General features: G+C 44.3%; 1 protein-coding gene across 4 annotated transcripts in view; it reads right to left on the reverse strand.

Annotated features, from left to right (window-relative positions):
• Positions 1-21,192, reverse strand: part of LOC147026044 (syntaxin-12-like) — a 49,302-nt gene that overhangs the window by 17,113 nt on the left and 10,997 nt on the right. For 3 of the 4 annotated variants that reach the window (XM_085881034.1, XM_085881036.1, XM_085881035.1), the window contains 5 exons: positions 19,597-19,666; positions 18,161-18,329; positions 10,796-10,933; positions 10,613-10,665; positions 6,257-6,341 (listed from right to left, as the gene is read on the reverse strand). In XM_085881034.1, the coding sequence (XP_085737160.1) occupies positions 6,257-6,341; positions 10,613-10,665; positions 10,796-10,933; positions 18,161-18,329; positions 19,597-19,666 (515 nt within the window). The remainder of the gene's footprint in view (positions 1-6,256; positions 6,342-10,612; positions 10,666-10,795; positions 10,934-18,160; positions 18,330-19,596; positions 19,667-21,192) is intronic. The other variant, XM_085881037.1, reaches the window with a different exon arrangement.

Raw genomic sequence — 21,192 nt, forward strand, 5'->3', positions numbered from 1 at the left:
ACCCACAGGCCCACCGCTGGACTTGGGATTCCAATGTTGGTGGTGTGGCAAAGGAGATTGACCATGTGCTCGTTGATGGTCACTGGAGGACAATCCAGAACTGCAGGGTCTCCTGGAGTGCTCAGCTCAATACTGACCACAAGCTTGTTGAAGCAACTCTGAAGTTGCAGCTTAAATTTGGAAGAATGGTACCCTCCCAGATGAGGCTGGATGTTGGCAAGCTCAAGGATGAGAGGGTAGCTGAGGAGTTTGTGAACAGGCTGTGTGGAGATTATTTTTTTGGAAGCGAGGGATCTGGGTGCTTTGGGGGATCCTGGAGTTGTGGAGTGCCTTCAAGATCACCGTTCTTGATGTTGCCGGTGGATGTCTTGGAACTCACCGCAGGGCAAAGAAGAATTTTGTCTCTCAAGGGACACTAGATACCATTGACCAGTCGCAGGGACAGGCTGAATGGCAGAGCTGATCTACTCAGGGAGTTGAGGTGTAAAACTGTGCATGCACCAAGGGTGGACAAGGAGGCCTATGTGCGAGGAATTTGAGAGGGGGTAGAGCATCACCTGTGGGCAAGTGATTCTCATCCTGCTTACAGGGGAATTGATGCATTGCATTCCTCCAAGCCAGTCCCTCGGTGTACTGCAGTTAGAACAAAGGGTGGTGGGCTCTTGACAGAGGAGTCTGAAGTGAAGACCTGCTGGGCCAGTTACTTTGAGTGGCTGTACCAGGCCGATTCACTAGCTGGCGAGTTGGATGTCAGGGGTGTTACAATCCCGATTGCTGACCCTCCAATCAACTGCGGTCTCCCTTCGTTTGTGGAACCAGACTGCGGTGAACCGGTTGAAATGGGGTAAAGCTCCTGGGATCTGTGGCGTCTATGCTAACTTCTCAAGGCTGGTGGAAATGCTGTACTCGTGTCGTTGCATGCAGTTCTGTGCACTGCCTGGAACACAGGCATCATCTCAACTGACTGGAAGAGGGGCCTTGTTGTTCCTTTCTGGAAAGGGAAGGTTGATCGCCAAGACTGCAACAACTACCGAGGGGTGACACTGCTCTTAGTGCCAGGCAACGTCTTTGCTCGGATAATTACTGATAGGGTTCGCCACCACCTGCTTGAGCACCAGCGTCCAGAGCAGTCAGGCTTTACACCAAAGCGGTCAACGATTGACCGTATCCTTGCTCTTCGGGTCCTCACCGAACGCAGATGAGTTTCAGCAGGGGCTGCTTGCAGTCTTCACTGATCTCTTAAGCGTTTGATTCAGTGAATCACGATGCCCTCTGGAAAATGATTGGGCTTTGTGGGGTGCCACAAAAACTGATCAATCTGATGTCTGAACTATACTCTGGTACTGAGAGTGCTGTGCAATGTGGTGGTACCATCTGATTTATTTCCAGTTGTTACTGGAGTTTGTCAGGGGTGTGAACTGGCACCCACACTTTTCAGCACTTATATGGACTGGATTATGGGGAGAATGTCAGAGGGATCAAGTTGCGGTGCATCGTTTGGGAATGTCAAGATCCCTGACCTGAATGTCAGAGATGATGCAGTCATCTTTGTGGAGACTTTGTATATCCTTTTGGGGCCCTCGAGGTGCTGAATGAGGAGTCTGAGCCACTGGGATTATGGGTTTCCTGGGTCAAAACAAGATCCAGGCTTTCATTGACATCTTGGATGCTGCTATCCTGTCTGCACATGTTTCCGGCAAGGATGTTGAGGTCACGGAGAGATTCATTTACCTTGGCAGTGATATTCATGTCTCTGCTGGCTGTGAGCCAGTGGTCAACAGATGGCTGGGTCAGACCTGGAGAGTCATCAATTCACTGGATAATGGGGTGTGGCGCTGTCTGTACCTGTGTGGGAGGACAAAAGTCCAAGTCGTCAGGTCCTTGGTGCTTCCAGTCTTGCTCTCTGAAAGTGGGACTTGGACTCTGACCAGGGATCTGAGACGGAGACTTAATTATTTTGGTACCAGGTCTCTTCAGAGAACCCTTGGCTATTGCTGGTCAGACTTTGTGTTCAACGAGCAGTCGCTGAGAGATACTCAAATGAGATTTGTTACCTGCATGATCCTTGAGCATCAGCTGCGGCTGTATGGATATGTGGCTCGTTTTCCTGATGCTGATCCTGCTCACCAGATTCTTTCAGCAAGGGAGCCTCGTGAGTGAAAGAGGCCAATGGGCCGGCCACGTGCCTCATAGTTACAGCAGATTGATCAACATCTGAAGGAGATTGGGATGGGCCAGGCATCTGCCTGGGGGATGGCCAGACAGAGGCCCATGGAGTCATGGCGGAAAGTGGACACAGTGACGCGCTGCTTGGGCGCATGTTCCCATTCCTGACCTGAAAGGTCATTCGGTCAAATAGTGCAAAAAAAAAACAATAAATGATAATTTTTTTAAAACCTATCTTCATAACAGATAATCATACAAAGGTAATATTGGTGTCAAATGAAAGCTCCAATATAAACAAAACACTTATTCCAGGATGTAAATTGAAAGGGTCCTTACAATCACAATAGCACGGGTTTTTCTTTGCCTAGCTGGACAGAAACTCGAACAGTTCTTCCTCGTTTGAAGACTCTGCCAAAATACCTTTCTTAGGTTTTCTGGCCTTGAGGAATCTTTGCATTACCAGCAAAGTGTGAACATGTCGAACCACCAGCTCCGGTGGGAGCCCCTCCCTTGTCCCCCAACAAGCAGACCCTTAATTTTTCTTGCTACGTGTGCTACCTTCCATACTTTTTGGAAAGTATCTGTCCCATACGACATCAAGGCATGTAAACAAGATCAAGATCATGTTTTACATCAAGGCATGTAAAAACAGTAAAGCGAACAAGATTTGAGTGCAACGTGAAGGTGAGGGCAGAAGACAGGAGCCACAGTCGTCAAACATCGAGCATCATGGCTTTGGTGGCATCGTGTGGATGAGGGCCCCCACCATCGATGATTACTGCATTGTAGCCTGTTGGAGGGAGTTCAGTTTACTCTAAAGCGTCAGGTCCTTCTGCGGAATCTGCTTCGACGATGCAGTGGTGCAGTGCAGCCTTGTCATTTGCAGTCTTCGTTGCAGGGGTAGGAATTGCAGACTCCTGTTCAAAGAAACTGAGGTTTCCTTGACATGTGCACGACACAGACAGTTGACCATACAATGATGTCTGATTTTGAAGCGAGTCTATTTCAGGGTTGCAGTTTTGCATTGTTTGACCTGTTTGAAAAACATACCCATCTGTTGTCAATAAAACGGTGGGCCTTTAGTTGGAGTGTCAGATACTAAGTTGGTGTTGACGACCTTACCGGTATATGAACTTTTATTCCACTGACTAATTGCATGCGTATATGTGCAGGATGTATTGTTTATAAAAGCGCAGCCTTGTCAGTGTTGAAAAGACACCTTATGAGCATTTGTCATGCCCCAAGACAGCGCGACACAGTGCCTTTGCCCCCTATTGCACCAGCGAGGTGCTGCTGTATTATAAAGCGAGGGCCGAGCTCACGATGTACGAGTTTAATGACCTCGGGGATCAAACGGTTGACCACATATCACTTTCTACTCCAAAGTGAAAGTAATTTGTTTTGATGAGAGATTTCATTTGACACCAATATGACCCTGGGATAACTATCTGTTATCCATAAAAGTTTGCCACATTTGACCTCTAATGATCTTTGAAGGTCACAAAAACTGATCTTATCCAGGGTCAGATTGTTTGTGGCACCTTCGGATTTGTGTTCGAGTTCAAATCTATAGGATTGCATTGAAAATAAACTCAAAAGCATGATAACGAACTCTTAACTATTTGTATTGCCCTCATCCCAACAAGATACACCACCGGTCAAAAGTTTTAGAACACCCCAATTTTTCCAGTTTTTACTGAAATTTAAGCAGTTCAAGTCCAGTGAATAGCCTGAAATGGGACAAAGCTAAGCAGTAAAACTGCCAGAAGCTAAAAGAAATAAAAAGTTAAGGTTTCCAAAAACTGAAAAAATAATGTAAATTTCAGAGTTGTTAAAAAGGCCCTTTTCAGGGAACAAGTAATGGGTTAGCAACTGCAGCAATGGAAGTAAATTAAGCCTTGAAAGTCGATTCAAACAATTCCTACAGGTGTCCCAACTTTTGTTGATTAGTTACAAACCCTCTGTCTGTAAAAAGCAGTGTTGGAACAGAATGTGTTGCTACACCCTCTGAAGCATAATTTTGACAATATTGCACTGCAGGAGGTAGTATATTGCTATCATAATGGCAAGAAAAAGAAATTAACAAAGAAAGACAGACAGACCATGATACCCCTTAAAAGTGTAGGTCTTTCTTTTGGAGAAATTGCAAAGAAGCCAAGGTGTCAGTGAGTACAGCTTCATACACCATCAAAAGGCACTTGGAAACTGGAGGAAACTGACCGGAAGAGGTCTGGCAGACCCAAAGCCACAACACAATCAGAAGACAAGTTTCTGAGAGTCAACAGCTTGTGTGATAGGTGGCTCACAGGACAGCAGCCTCAAGCACAGCTTAACACTGGTCGAAGTAAGGAAGTCTCAGTTTAAACTATGAAGAGAAGACTTCGAGTTGCAGGTTTGGCAGGTCGAGTGGCAGTAAGAAAACCATTGCAAAGATGGCAAAATAAGAAAGAGGCTTGCCTGGGCCATGAAGCACCACCAGTGGACTACTGAAAATTGGAAGGTCTTATGGACCGATGAATCAAAATTTGAAATCTTCGGTTCATCACGCAGGGTGTTTGTACGCCGTCGAGGAGGCCAAAGGATGGTTCCTCAGTGTGTGACACCAACTGTCAAACATGGAGGAGGAAGCCTGATGGTCTGGTGCTCTTTTTCTGGATCCAGTCAGTGACTTGCACAGAGTGACTGGCACCTGAACCAAAATGGCCACCATAGCATTTTGCAGCGCCATGCAATACCCTCTGGTCTACGCCAAGTTGGTCAGAGGTTCATCCTACAGCAAGATAACGACCCAAAACACACCTCCAGGCTGTCAGAACTAACTCAGAAGAAAAGAACAAGACGGTAGGCTTAAAATCATGGAATTGCCAGCACAGTCGCCAGACTTAAACCCCATCGAGCTGGTTTGGGATGAACTGGACAGAAGGGTGAAAGCAAAGCAACCTTCAAGTGCAACACATTTGTGGGAACTTCTGCAACAGTGTTGGGAAGAACTTTCTGAACAATATTTGATTTCCATTGTAGAAAGAATGCCACGAGTATGTTCGGCTGTTATATCTGCAAAAGGTGGCTACTTTGACGATTCAAAAATTTAGATTAAATTTTGTTCAACAAAACGATTACATGATTTCTTTTTTATCTGTAATTGTTTATTTGTTCTGCTCTTTAATTTCAGAGTACATTGAAACATTAAACTGCTTAAATTTCAGTAAAAACTGGAAAAATGGGTGTGTTCTAAAAACATATGACTGGTAGTGTAGCTCAAAATAATTTCAATGCAAAAATCCAAGGATGGAAGAAAAATAAAATAAAATAAAAAGACAAAAAACATATTTTCAACTCCCACAATCATTGCAAGTATCCTCAACATGCACAAACAGAAGAGCAAAATGGGGGGGGGGGGGGAATTGAAGCAAAGGTGTTTCGCTGTGGAAACCAAGGCATTTAGGATCAATGGTATCTCCCACGATGAAACAGTCTTCGGGTCTCTCACTCTCACCACAGGCAGGTCGGTCGTCTGTCTTCCACTGTCTCCTCTCCGGCCTGCCCCCCCCGCTCTGTCTGAGATATGCTCCCCCATATTTCCGCAGGGCACTCAAGATCCGCCAGCAACCCCCATCTGGTAAAACTACCAAAATCAAGAATCACTGCTCATCTTCACTCTTTCATTCCTCTTTTTTTTTCCCGTCTTTGGAACAAAGTCTCACACTCTCTTAAATCCCACTCTTCCCTCCAGGTCTTCAAAACAGCTGTTCACCACCATCTCTTACCTTCTCCCAACCTAAACCACAATCTTTTCTACCCCCGTTAATCCACCCCGAACCCACCTCCTTCAAATTCCCTGCTTTCCTTCCTGAATGTCTCTGTAGTGTCCATCTTGTTTACAGTGTACCCTGCTCCATCCCTCTACCTTCCACAGATCTCATGTCTCTGTTCCACATTCTATTTTCCTTCCCTCTACCCCCCCCCCCGATTGTCTTCTGCTCCCCTTGTATGTTGTGTTTTAGCTCTCAAGTGCCTTGACAATGTATACAATTTTATTTTTTTAATAAAAAAAAAACATAAGGTGTGAATAATGGGAAGAGTCGAGTACCTCCAGTTGTTCTATGGCTACCTCCCTTTCTTTGATGAGCTCCAAGTCTTGTTCTGTTATTCCACTTTCTTGCTCTTGCAGGTCACTATAAAATGAGAACATGAACATCGAAAGGTTATTTTAAGGCAATAGGCCATGCTCAGGACATAGTGCAAACAACTGGATCGCGTTGATTTAAGAACCAACATGTGGTTATTTTTTGTTTGTTTTAGTGTTGACTCATGGAAAAGGAGGAAGGATGTGTACAGATAGTGGGCCAAAGGGGATGAATGAATGAATAACTGAATGAAAAAAACTTAAATAAAAAAAAGGAACCTGCGAGTGAGTGATGGGGACAAGGGAGGGTTAACTTGTGGATAAAGATTAGATGGAGGGTGATGCCAAATGGTGGTGTACTGCCACCTTTAAGCCTTGGAGGGAAGAATGGGATTGCATTGCCGAGAACGCAATTTCACAAGCATGATGGACAAAGGAGTGCAAATGAGCACAAGTCTGAATTTATGGATTTGTTTTTTCTTGAGAAGAGGGGCTCATGGAAGAGCAAGAGTTGACCAGTAGGGGCTTGCTGGAAGAATGTTCACATTAATGAGGAACGAGGGAAGGGCAGAGGGAGCCAGAGCAGCATCGAGATGGTTTAAAAGTGTATATTTTTTTTAAAACCCGACAATCTGTCTGCGATTGGAGAGCAGCAAGGCTTGCGATTAATCATCTTTGTGGGAGACTCCAATGATAACACCTTAGGATTCGACTGAATCCAGAAGACAGATGAGAAAATGGGGTACTGTATCATTGATGGATGATCTCTGTTGTAGAAAGGATTGGTCAAATCTGCAACTGCTCCTTCTGCCTTAATCAAGGTTGTGGTTTCCGAAACAGATCCGTCATGTTTTTGTCATATTCACGTCCCTGTGTTAGTTTTCGTTCAATTCTACGTTGTTAATTTGTGCGTTGTGTTATATCAAATTTGTTTTCGTGTTGCTCAGGCCTATAGCTGGCAGCAAATATGTCTCGATTCTGCAGTCGTTTCGTGTTCCGTTTTTCATTTATTATTATTATCTTGCCAAAACGAAGTTTTTGCAAGATATGTTAGTCAGCTTGTACTGTATGTTTTTAATCACGTATAAAAAATTCTGCAGAGCACAGTTATCATTGGAAATTTTTGTAACTTCGCATATCAGAGACCTATAGAGGTCCCTTTCAGCGCATAAAATTTTGAAGGTCAAGGTCAAAGGTCAAGGTCACCGTCGCAAATCAGGGGAGTCGACGAAACCCTTATTTTTTGAGTAATTTTGATCGGATAGTCTTCAAACTTCATGGGAATATAGTTCATGGTCTGGCACTCAGCTGATTAATTTTTGGTGGCGATTGGCCTTGACCTTCATGGTTAGCACCTCAAGTCAAACATATTTGACCCCAAGGTCAAATTTTCAAGTTTTAGGAACCATATCGTGTAGTACCTCAAATTGAACACCTCGATGAGTGCTTTCTCGATATGTCAAGCTTGAGACATTATGACGTCATTTGGTGACGTTATGAGGCAAATGCATATTTTTCATGGTTACTCTGTAGAACGATTCTCATCGGAATCTCTCGTAGGCAGATATTCCTCAAGGAGTCGCTCCTGGTGGATAGCAGCTCTGTTCACCTCAGTGTGACCTTAAAGAAGTCACACGTGGTCACCTTTTGGCAAGATACGGGTCACCCTGCGGGTGACATTGGTTTATTTTATTTTTTTCCCCCCACACAAATTTTGTCCTTCTGACTCTTCAACCCCATCCTACTCCCCCTCCTCACTTAAAATTAAAAAAAATTTTTTTTCACTCCAAAACAATCTCGTTCTGCCTTCCATCTACACTTCCTGCACCTCTTTCTTTAGCTCCCTTTTCTCAATAATCTCAAAACTAAATCTTCATTGAAGAAAATGCTTCGTACTTTAAAGCTTTTTAAAACATAATAAAAATGCTCCACATTCCTAAAATGCTTCAGAACCCCCACGTTCTTCATCACAATTTATTGCGCTCGTCATTTCAAGGCATATTTTGGAAACTTATCTTTCACATAAGCACTTGGGAAATCAACCCTCTACCTTAATTTCAACCAAAATTCCTTCCACCCACCCCATGATCTTAATCTCATTGTTAAATTTGGAAATCTTGAGAAGTCAAGCTTGGAGAGGTTGTCTGCACACAACAATCAAATCTCCTTCATGTTATTTTAGTATCAAACCCCTTAGTGTCAGTACTCTCCCCCACATCTCCTGCAAACCTGTGTCCTTCCAACCCCACTGTTTCTACATGTTCCCCTCTTCAGCATCTCCCCCCCCGCCTACTTCATATCCTACCTTTCTGCATCCCCCACCCCCCCCCAACACAGCTCCTTCCATCTTCACCCCATCCCACACCCTCACAGTTCCCCCCCTCCCCCATCTTCCACCCTTCCAGCCCTCCTCCCCACCCACCCAATCTCTGATCCTCCCACCACATATGCCCACCCCTCATTGTGTGGACCTCAAACATCCGAAGCCTCTGCTCCAACCGGACCGATATCTCAATACAAGTCGCTGCTGACAAACCGGATACAATCTGTTTAATAGAAACCTTCCTCCCACAGGATGTCCCCGACTCATTGGTGTCTCTCCCTGGCTATTGTCTCCTCAAATGTTATAGGCCTGTAACACACACCCGGGTGGCAGAGTTGCACCTGACATCAAAAGCTTATTTTCTCACCATCCATGTATTGATCTTATACCTCCCAACCCCCAAGAATACCTTTGGCTGAAACATCCTCTCTGCTCCCACCTCGTCTATGTGTGTTGTTGTACCTTCCTCCAAACAGTGACACCTCCATCTACCTCTCCATCTACCTCTCTCTCTGAGAATATGGACCAACTTTTAACCACTCATCCCAACTATCTATTCCTCATATGTGGCAATTTCAATTGTTACCACTCCAATTGGCTGGTTGTTGGTACCCATCACCAGCCATGGCACTTCAGTAAAGGACTTCTGTGACTTCATGGGACTGAATCTGTGAACTTTCCAACCCATACTTCTCACAATGGCAAGTCCTCCCTCCTGGACTTGGTGATGACAAACTTCCCAGAAATAGTCTCCTGCTTTTCCTCCACTCCAATTGGTTAATCTGTTCATATCATTGAGAGTCAAAATCTCTCTGACGATTTTTAGAGAGCCACACCTAAGTACCATCTGTTCTGGAGCATCATCCTCCTCCACCCCTTCTCTCACTTTAAATGGCTCCAGAGCAGGCTTGAGTTGAGCGAGTAACAGCAGCATATCCAAAGTTGAGTGACGAGTACACCATCAAAAATAGGACTGCACATCTTGAAGCTCACCTTGATCAGGAGCAACAGTCACTCAAACCCTCCACAGACCCCTCCAGACCCTGATTTTTTTTTTTTAATGCCACAAACAAACTTTGGTTTCTCACTGGTGATGAAGGTTGTGGTCAAGTTCCATCAAAATTGTGTGTAGTTTTGGAGGAGAGACCAAATACCTATTTTGGGGATTTAAATCCCCCCACCGTTGACCCCGTGAACGAGCGCCAATTTTGATACGGTCAATAAATCTTCGTTCGTCAGATATGAAGTTCATGGCCAAGTTTCATCAAAACCGTGTGTTTGGTTCAAGCAAATAATGACTGAGGTGTTTATAGACTCACTCACCTATGGATACCGCTCAATTGCACAAGCTCACTCGATTAAAGTCCAGGTGAGCTAAGAATGATAGGACATTCGGCAGTTTTTTATTTGTATACAGTTATGGCTCATAGAATGGATCAGGAAGCAACATAACAAAAGGAACAGCAGGAGAGAGGGGGAGGGGGTAATGCCAACCGCAGGGCGGAGAGAGAAAATAGATGGAGACGACAAACAAGGGATGCAGAAAACTATGAGGGATAGTGGAAAATGCAAGGGGTGCAGGTGGTTGAAGAAATGAGTGGAAGGAGGGTGTTGCTGGTGGACCACATGAGTCCTGCAGATACATGGGGGAGGGGGCAAAAAAATACATTGAGGGCAGAGGGTGCAAGACCAGAAAGTAAGCGGAAGAAGAGGGGGGGACCCCATATACTCGGCTGCATCGCTATCAATTCCAATGATCTTGAAAGCCTTGGTTTACATGGCATCAATCTGAGCAAGGTGCGAGGCAGGAGCGCCAGCTAATAGGGGGTAGCAGTACTCTATAAAGCTGAAAAATCCAGGTGTTTGAGTGATAACTTCAAGGACTAATAAATTATATGAGGAGAATGTGTTTGACAGTCCTTTTGGAGAGAGAGCGAGAAAGCAAGAGCAAGCTGTTAATTAGAAATAATAATAAGAAAAAAAATGAAGCTACATACCTTTCAATATCCACCAGGGGACCTTCACTTGGCATCTCATCAAAAAAATTTGCCTTCAAGAACATGAAACAATCAATCTTTCATCAACAGATGACTTGTGAAAAATTCCACCCAAATGGCAATTAAATCAGCTGTAATCAATATGAACAAGTAACGTTTAATAAAAATAAATAAAAAACTCACAGGATGCCGTGAAGCTGCCCGAGCACGTGCCACGGTTTCACGTTCCTTCTGAGCAGCACGACGCTGCGTCGCTTGGAAGCTGTTCAACACACTGGAGAAGTCATTCATCAGCTTTTCTTTCTGCATTCTTCGTTGTCGCTGCACACATGGGAATTCACACATCACAAGTGTGTTTTCAAAGGATTTTATTTTTCAGCAAACATATGGCCAAGTTGTAAGAGCGTCAAACCTATAAGCTTTTTACTCTATCAACGAGAGGAAGACTAAACCTTTAAACGCTACTGATTATTTCTACCCCCATTAACACATCGCCCCCACCTCTCGCATTCCCATGATCATGTTCATCTACTGCCCCACTGTCAGCACAATGCCCAGAATCTCCTCCCCCCAAACTCCCTCATGTCCTCATTCTTCCATGAGCCTAGATTTTGTATTCAGATAAAACAAGAAAAAGAGCAATCAAGAGATTGCAGACTCTCGCCAGGACTTGTTTTGTGTGGTGTTTATGTACTGCTGTGTTACATAGTTGATAATAGACAACTAGAACTGCCACTATATAACTGCTAGCAGTGATGACTGGGTACCAAGACATCCTGCTTTGATGGGACACTTGACCCTGAACGATGATGTTTATTATTATTATAATACAAGACCTGTCACTTCCCAGACAGAAATACCAATCTTTACTGCGATGACTAATCAATAGGACAAGAAGAAAAAGGATTCTTGGGAGTGCGAGGATAACCAGTGTTGCAGGTTGGTGTTTGCAGCTTCGCCACATGTACCCATAACAAAAAAGTTTTTTTTTTTTCTTTTTCGTCGCAAACTTTCCCAGGAGTTGGATATATTAAAATCCGTTAATCTGTTCTCAAGTTATAACACACCAAAAATAGACAGACAGCTCATTTTGTAATACTGTTGCGGACCCGGGGTCAGGGGCAAGAAGACCACATGGGGGGGGGGGGGGAGACTACCTTGGGTTCCCACCAGACTCTCCGGAATTGCAGGCCGTCGCACACGAATAACTTTGTGATGCAGCGGGTCGCTAATCGACCGTGAATGCCAACTCGACCACGTGACTTAGGGTCCTCCGTCTGACACCATTTACCGAAAGGTCACGTGGTTCAATTACCAGGGAACACGCCCTCGGTATGCCTTGTTGAAACCGGATCACCTTACTGGATTAGATGCAGCAGAGCGCAACTGCCAAAGACGTACCGGCTAAAAAAAAAACAGATCGTTGGGGGATAACGTCCCGGCTAAGCTAGGATACGAACCATGCTGGAGCAATGGAGGAAAACATGAAAACGAGCTGGGAACATTTCTACACAAGCATTTTACAATTAAGTGAGGAAAGGTACGTGGCACAGTAAATTGGGTTTATTCGTATGTACAGCAGAGGAGAGCAAGGAATTTGTGGGGTGCGACCAAAGGCAAGCAATTTACAAAAGCATACACAGAGCAGACTTATCCCGGTAGCACTTCTACAATCTTAACGAATGCTATGACAGGCAGGCACACACCCAGACACACACACACACACACACACACACACACACACACACACACACACACACACACACACACACACACACACACACACACACACACACACACACACACACACACACACACACACGAAAGAGAGAGCAGATGAGGACAAACAGCCTCGCAATATCTGGCACGGTCGGCTGACCAACGCAACTCAGTGCACCTAAGGAGAGGAAGGAGGGAGAAATACTGGTGTCTCAGGTGTGGGAGCAGGAGGTGTGGTGTAGTGCAATATTGGGGGTGCGGTGTCATGCCAGAGGAAAATGGGATTGCGAGTCAATAATGATGCTCTTTTATGCATCCAAAGGGGAAGAAGTAGAGGGGTGTAAAGAGAGGAGAAGATGCGTGAGGCAAAAGATCCATAATCTAGTCATGTGTGGGTCTGCTAGTGTTGCGTATACCTCCGTGGGACGCTCCGCTTGAGTGTTCCCACCTCGAGAGTTGGCACGTTATCTCAGACTTGATCACTTTTCCGGGACTCATGGAAACGTGTGCTCAGCACTGGTCCTCCGGAATAAGCATGTCTGAGTCGCACACCAACCACAGGTGAAGAGCCAGCGAAGGGCAGAGGCAACGTGGAGCAGCTAACGCAGAGCCGAGAGGAGCAGAGAAGAAGAAGAGGGTGAATCGAGCGACTCCGCACTCCTCCTTTTATAAGCCCCGGATGAAGGGGAGGGTGAGGACTTGAAGGCGACATGCTGACCCGAATCCTGCTCCTCTATTGGGCCACAGCGGCCCGAGCCATGCCCTGCCAGGCTCCCACGGCCGAAAACGGCCCCATTTGCCCATCCAGCTTCGCCACGGCCCGGAGCTCCTGACTCAACATAGGGTATGAGCCAACACCCCAGCCCTAAATGTGCTCCGAGTGCAGTCTGCATGCCGAATAGCAATGTACACCAGCCACCCACTGGGCATGGCTAAAAGGAAAGGGCTGGATTAGAAATCGGAATAGGAGATAGAGACATAGCAATTAGAACCACGCAACGCACTTCGTCCCGTTAACCCACTAGACATGAGGGGAAGGTCTAACTGCATGAAGACGAATGAAATAACTGCCTGGGGATCACTGTATGTTGGGTGCCATTGCATTAGAGGCATGCGGTTTTGTAGAATCGCAACAATATTCAACAGAATTCAGAATGGGTTTAAAATTAATTAAATTTAAATCAAATGGAAGGTTAAATAGGTGTAGTCCTGCATTGGAGTCATCAGGAGGAATCTGGAGAGGACTCGGGTTTCAACTGCTATTCAACCCTCAAACCGTCCAGGCGGAGACGAGTGAGCCTTATTCAAAAAATAAATATAAAAATTCTGGCTGCCAGGCCATGCGTCCAACCAGGTTGAAATTAAAAATATATATTCCTCATCAATACGAGATCATAATTGTGAAATTTCATGTCAATTAATGAAGCAGTTCAAGAGAAATAATTTGAAAGATTTTTGCTCAATCAAATATGGCTGCCAGACAATGCGACACATCAGTGAATACCCTGGTATCCCCAAGACTTGGAGAACAAGTGCGTGACGTTTCCCCTCGATAAGTCAGGCTGTTCTGGAGAATAAAATTAAATGGGTTTTTGGATAAATCCAATACGGCTGCCAAACCATTTGACCTATGATATCATAGATGTGAAAGTTTTGTTCCTTTATGGATAGGCGATCATACTTGTAAAGTTTTGCCTCAATCTGTTCAGCTGTTTCAGACAAGATTTTTCAAGGTTTAAATTAATTGAGTAATTAATTAATAAATAAAAATACAGCTGTCCAACCACGTGACCGATGACAATTTTTTTTTTTTTCCTATGGACCAATTTATCCTAAGATGAACATCAAAAAATTTCATACTGATTGGATGTAACCTTCTGTGTGTACAATTATGATGTCATAACAAAGGCACATATCTATCTATATATTACTAAAACTCTCATCTTGTATATATGTATGTTCCCAAATTATAGCCAAAACGGTACATGATAGCGCAAAAAATTTAGGGCCACCTTACTCACCATTCACCTGTGGTGTGCAGTATCAAGTTTCGTTCAAATCGGGCAACGAAATAATTATTTAAAAAAATCAATTCCCGGTTCAGTCAAGTTAAGTACTCTTCGGGAGAATTTGATCAATGCAAAGAACCTCAGTGGTATAGTTCGCTGGAGCTGTCTTTTTTTTCATCAATCTGTCACAACGGGAACCCAACAGGTTTACGGGTCATTTAGTGTGTGTGTATATATATATATATATATATATATATATATATATATATATATATATATATATATATATATATATATATATATATATATATATATATATATATATATATATATATATATATATATATATATATATATATATATATATATTGTTACGGATGTGGAAATTCGCATTACACCATAAAGAGTCTTCAGGTGAGATATCTCAATAAGTCCATGTGTCGTTAGCCCACACCAGTTGTATAGAGGGAATTTACGTGATCCGTTCAGGCTGCGATCCTTCAGTTAGCCATTTTTTCTTTCTCTATTGTTATTTTCGACCATTAAGCCACCAACCACGCAAACAGCCACTACCTTTACAACTCCATCCCGCAAACATCGCTTCACCGCCATTCCCAAACGACACCATAACCATCAAATCGCCACAGAAAACCCTCCACCACCTTCACAACCAACAACCGCACCACCTGTGAACACTGACCGTCGGGCTGTCTGGGGCCCGTTCGGCGATTGGTGCCGGGCGCACCGAGCCGCGAGCGCGAATGGCGGCCTTTCCGAGGGGAAAATTCGGATCCAAAATGCTTCACACCCACTTCCCCTCCGTCCAATGGGCGAACGCGAGGCGGCTTGGCCCCGCCTCCAAGCGCGTGTATGTGAAGTTCATTTATGCAAATATGCGGATCAAGGGAGGTTCACGCCCCTTTTTGCCCGACCAATGGCTGAACAGAGGGTGGCGTGGCCCCGCCTCCAATCGCGTATTGATCCGCATATTTGCATATCGGCTCCTCCTGAGACCTATAAAGATACGAGCGCAAGGCGACTCGCGCGGCGGGAGTTGAGAGAGAGTGGAACTGGTGGAGCTGAGTGGGGTGGGAGTGTGGAACTAAAAGAGGGTGAAGTTGAGATTGGAGAGAAGTTGCGGAGGAGTTACAGGGAAGACGGCGGACGGCGATGAGGTTGCGGTGTGGGGGTCGCTCGACTCGTCACGGGATCCAGGCCGGCCAGCCATACCCCTCTCCCTGAGCATTAACGATCCCCCCCCCACTCACGCTGAGATAGTGCCGAGGGGCCCCCCGTTCCTCACCCACCCTAAACGGTGCCAACAAGACTGCTCGCGCGGAGAATGCCGGAGAGGACTCGCCGACCACGCCAGGGCACGGAGTTGGGGCGCAGCGGCGCGAACATTGCGGCTTGCCCGCCATCGCGTCACGAGGACGCGGGTAAGACCTCCCCGGTCTCGTGGACCTGGCCGATCCTCCAGGATTCACGTACATTTGGTTTACGGACCTGTCTGCCTCCTCGCCTATGAGGGTGGCTTTCTTTTTCCTTTGCTTTTTGTGTAAATGCTTGCGGTGGCACCGTCTGTTAAGTAAAACTGTGTAAGTGTTGCCGTGTGTCGGTCTTCGTCGGTAGTATCTCTCTTTTACTGTTTCTTCCTGTGCTTGAATACGTGCCTTTTATTATTATTATTATTATTACTGTGACTGAATATACGTGCTTGCTTTGTGTCCGTGTGTCGCGCAATAAAATGCTTGCTTGTTGAACTGTTCCCGCTCTGCTTAGTTTCCTTTCTTTTTAATGACTCTCCATCCTGCGTCGCGTAAGAGATTGGTAGTGGGTGTAAGTTCCCGGTAACTAATATGAACCGTCGGGGTCGACGATAACTCCGCTCGGTTATCTCTGCAGTACGGAATGAACCGCTTAAGCAGTTCGTGTCCGAAGTCGACCTGCGGCGAGGTACGATCGCCCGATTAACCATCCGCGTAGGTACTTAGGGAGGTCGAGTTTGGCGAACAACCCTATCCCACGCGGGTGGCCGATTAGCACGATTGTGGTGAGGTCGAAAGACCCACCCGTGACTAGCTCCCGGCGTTGTTCCGAGAGGGTCACGACTGAATTGTCCGTCCGGTGGGCGACGTGCCGCGATTTGTTACGTGGCCGATCGCACGCCGGCGGGCGCGAAATCGCAACAATATATATTTAAAACCAATGGTACTATCGCTCACCTGGCTGGTTGCCAAAAGGTGGAATGATGGAGGGATCAGGGTAAAAATAAGATGGATTTAAAATGCACATTTTAGGTCAAGTCGTAATTACATTATGTTCACAGTCGTGCAACTCCCCACTTTCCATGAACCTTAATTTGAGATATTGCACAATTCGGTAAGACATCACTTCCTGTTGTCAAAATTAACCCGATTTGATAAGGTGCAACTCCAAGGTGTCTACAATTCAGATTTTGAGATATTGCCAACTTTCGGTATTTTGATGTCACTGGTGCCCATGTGCTTTGGATCAGCTTCTTTTACTCCAACATTCCCATTGGTCATCTATCATATATTTTAAGTTTCGCATTAATGGTTAAGTGTTTTCAGAGAAGTTGAGTTTTAAAGATTTTCCTTCAGGGCTTGCATTCTTCACAGCCAATTGGTTCACGTTTAGGACAAGATGCAGAAGGATAGGAAATGAGACTTCTTTTATGGCATCAGATGTGGAGACCCATTATGCACAGAGACATAGGAGAAACGAGGCAAACCCTCAAGACCCGGGTATGAACCAACATCATCGTCCTGCTTAAGAGGCTTTGAACTCTGCTGTGAAGATGCATGGTCACAGCTTTGATAAGTGAAGTTGTCATCTTAGACAGACAAAAAAAGGGGTTTACTCAAGTTGTAAAGGAATCCATTTAGCAGAGAGTTGAATCACCATCTCAACAAAGATGTTAATTTGCAATTTCATCTGTCATGTATGTGGGCAAAGCTATAACATCGCTTGCACACCATCTGCAATCGTTTGGTCTACAGACCAACTCACCTTACCAATGGCTGAGGTCATGTGGCGATGCCCAAGATTCCTCACTTTAACATCTGCCATGACTAAGGCGGGTGGATGCTCGCCGAAACATCGGCTTTACAGACTAGCAAGTCCAGCTTTTTTAATTATAAAGTTTTACTGTTATAATTTTAGCCAAGTTTGATCACAATCTCATCAGCAGTTTCGGTGAAGAAATTGCAAGTGTTTACAGACAGATGCGCCATCACACAGCTCACCTGAACGATGTTCCCAGTCAGCTAACATTAATATCACCCCAATTGGCCACATCTACTTTAAATAGTACAAATGAGAATGCCTTAAGGTGTGAAAAGCATTTCAGTAGTTCCAAAAGGAAACTAGAACGGCACTCAGTCAAACGCATACCTCCGCCAGGCTGAATAATTATTATTTTATATCCCACTAATTGGTCAGATCTGCATCCGGACATAAACAAACAAAAAAAAAAAAAATCAAATCAGCTTGTTCTCGTCACCTACCCAACTCATCCACCAAGTTTTATCATAATCCATCTGCAAGATTTTGAAATATCACTCAATGGTGGAAGGATCACTTCAAGAATTCTCAGATCCGAATCTTCACACAACTCAAATCAATTCGTCCTTATCATACACCTAACCTGTCCAACACATTTGTCCGAATCTGTCCTGAACTTTTTGAGATATCCTGCTCACTGGCAAACAAACAAGACAGATAGACAGGGCTGAAAACATAACCTCCGTCCACCTTCGGTGGCAGAAGTAAAAATAAAATAAAAATAAAAACACACCACACTGCTTAAAAGAGGTTCCTCTTCACACTGCAGGTACTCCCTTCTGCTGCGAGCCTGTCCACCGACCTGCTCGTTTGTGCTGGATGACGTCGTGACTGCAGCAAGCTGTTTCAGCAACTTATTTGTCTCCTTTGCGAGCTGGTTCGTATCATGCTGCAATTTCCGTCTGTGCAGACCCAGGGAAAAAATAAAATAAACAACAGCAACAAAAATAAAACAAAACAAAAACTGTACTCACTCCACTACACAGCATTAAATAAATCATTGACAACTTGCAAAGATCACTGTACATTTTAAAGCAAAAATCGTATATCAAGAACCTTCATTTGTGCCGAGCTCTTAAAATCGCAATTTTTGAGAGCTTTTATTTTTCATGCGACATGTTGCACGTCTACAAGAGCTCCACACACGGTTTTTGCTGCTGTTGCTATTGTTGTGGTTCTTGTTGGGAGTCGATTTTTGAAATGTGCACCCATTGGTTGGACAGCAGCTGGACCCCACCCATAATAATATGGCTGCCATCTTGGTTTTCTGGTGGGCCTAAGACATGAGTGTTCTATTCCTGGCATTGGCTCAGTGGTTAGTTAGGGTGGCGGCTTGGGATCCAAGGGTCCTGAGTTCAAGCCCCATTGGCCACTGAATTAATACACACCAGGGGGTTGACTCAGCCTGTCATCCTTCTGAGGTCGGCAAATCGAGTACCAGCTTGCTGGGATATTTGAGCCATTTGAGGTCAGAAAATCATCTATGGCAGCGGGTAGATGAGGCACGAATTAGCGACTGCTAATATACTTGCAGAATGGTATGAAGTGCACTCCGCCTTAGGGGGGAGACTGGTTGAAGCGAACACCATGATATACAATAGGACTGGCAACCACTGTAGATTATTTCTGCCATCGAGAGGCAAAATGCCCAAGTACACTCGATCAGAAGATGAAGACATGAGGCCAAAAGGGATCTGCTGATTACACTGCCGAGGTTTGCAGAGTCAAATTTCCATTGGGTCCGTTTGGGTTGCATATTACGATGAGTGACCCTGAAAAATCTAATCAATGTCAAATAAAAATTAGTAAGGTTTAATCAAGCACATCAGCATGCAAGGTCCTGCACATTTTAATCTGCGAAATTCAATTTCCTTAAAAAAAACCAAAAAAAAAACCAAGCTTTATACAACTTTTGAACGTCCCCAAATTGGGGTTAAACAATCCATGACTGACAAATCATTGCGTTCTGATATAACCATGGTGGAGGCTAAAATGGATAAGAGTCACCGCGTTCATGTTTTAATCGCGTATTAAATGAGTGTTTCCAAATCTGCCCGTTAATGGATTTTGTTGCAGGTCGTGACCACAGTGAGGTCATTCATGTTATTAAACAAACTTTCCAATCAGCAAAAGGATAAAGCCCGTTTCATACACATGCACTCCAATTACAATTGTTCCAAAAGACTGCTCGCATCATCAGTGGTTCCCAGCTGGTTCATCATCCGTTGGATCCGTGCAGCTGCAAATAGAAAGTTTGCAAGTTAAAGAATAAAAAAAGGTGAAATGAAAAACAATAAATAAGCCAAATTTACACACACACACAAATAAATAACGTACAGGGTCGTGGGTGGCCGACAAGAAGCGATGCACCGAGATTATGTTTTCTGGTATTCTACTGAAGTTAGGAAATGGAATAATTTACGAGTAGAGCAATAGATGTTAACATGTGCTTGGAAGAATGGTGTCAGCAGAAAGGTTTTATGTTTAGAAAGCAGTGGGAATCATTTTGGGGCAAAGAAAGTGTTGAAGGCCATATGCCAAACAGAAAAGGGGCAGTTGTCAAAAATAATTGAGGAGGGAATCAAGGCTTTTTAGGCTCAAGGGTTATGCAGTCAATAAAAGGAAGGAACTGCAATTTGTGACACTTTTTTTTTTTAAGACCTGACAGAAAAAAAAAAAATTACAGGAAGTTAAAAGTATTAAAAAAAAAAAAAAAAAAAATTACATTATATGCCAATGCCAGAAATTTAAATAATACGACCGTGGAAACACCACATCATGTAAAATGTTACTTAAAGTACTCAACTCCCCCCCCCGCCACACTCAACCTTCACGTCCCAACATAAAGACTTCAATCTCCTCCCCACCCACACCAAAAGTCCTCAACCCCTGTCCCCCCCCAAAAGTGTGAATCTCCCCCTCTCAACTCTAATCTTTTGCTCTACCCTCCACCTACCCCCAATTAAAGCAAGGGCATTCTTACATCAATCATTACAGATTTAATATCACATCACCACAATCACAGTTTGAAGTGGTCTTACTTGGAACCTCCTGATAATTACTCGTCAATAAACGACTGTCAGTAAGTATTCTGCATCACTGACAATCTCTCAAACAGTGGTCTAACCACACTTGGTAAGAGTAAATAAAAAAAATAAAACCTGCATTCAATTCCTCCCAACCTGCTTTTCATTGACTCCAATTTGTCACCTATGTTTATTACATATCTATGCACATGTAAAATACAGTTTGCTTATAAATCCTGTATGAAAGTATTATTTAGGCAGTGGACAAGACTGCTGCCTTGATTGCTCTTGAACTAAAAATGCATTAGCTCATTTCCTCTGCATGAATTGTAATCAAAATGTACCTTTATTTCATAATAGAAGACACATTGTTCAGTCTGCAAATGTACACCACAGGCATGAAGCCTAAGGCCATAGGCCTTTATAAGTGGCAGACGTATGATTTGATTTATTTTCGAGGTTCAATTGTGGGTGCAATCAGGCCAGCAGTCCAACCAATGCGCAAAGAGACACGGACAGAAAAATCCAGCTACTTTGATATATAGATTATGGAAGAGCTTGAGGCCAAAGTAGATAGCAAGGAGTATGAAGTACATAGTTGCAGGAAGAAAGACTTGGTTTAATGATGAGAAGTTGGAGGACAGGATTAGAAGGCTTCAAGATATTTCAGTATGATAGAAAATGCAAAAAAGGGAGGAGTAGCAATATGGGTAAAAGACAGTATTGCATCGAGAGAACA

The sequence above is a fragment of the Eptatretus burgeri genome, chromosome 5 (assembly GCF_056783735.1).
Source record: "Eptatretus burgeri isolate ZD-2024b chromosome 5, Ebu_testis_v1, whole genome shotgun sequence".
NCBI lineage: Eukaryota > Metazoa > Chordata > Myxini > Myxiniformes > Myxinidae > Eptatretus > Eptatretus burgeri.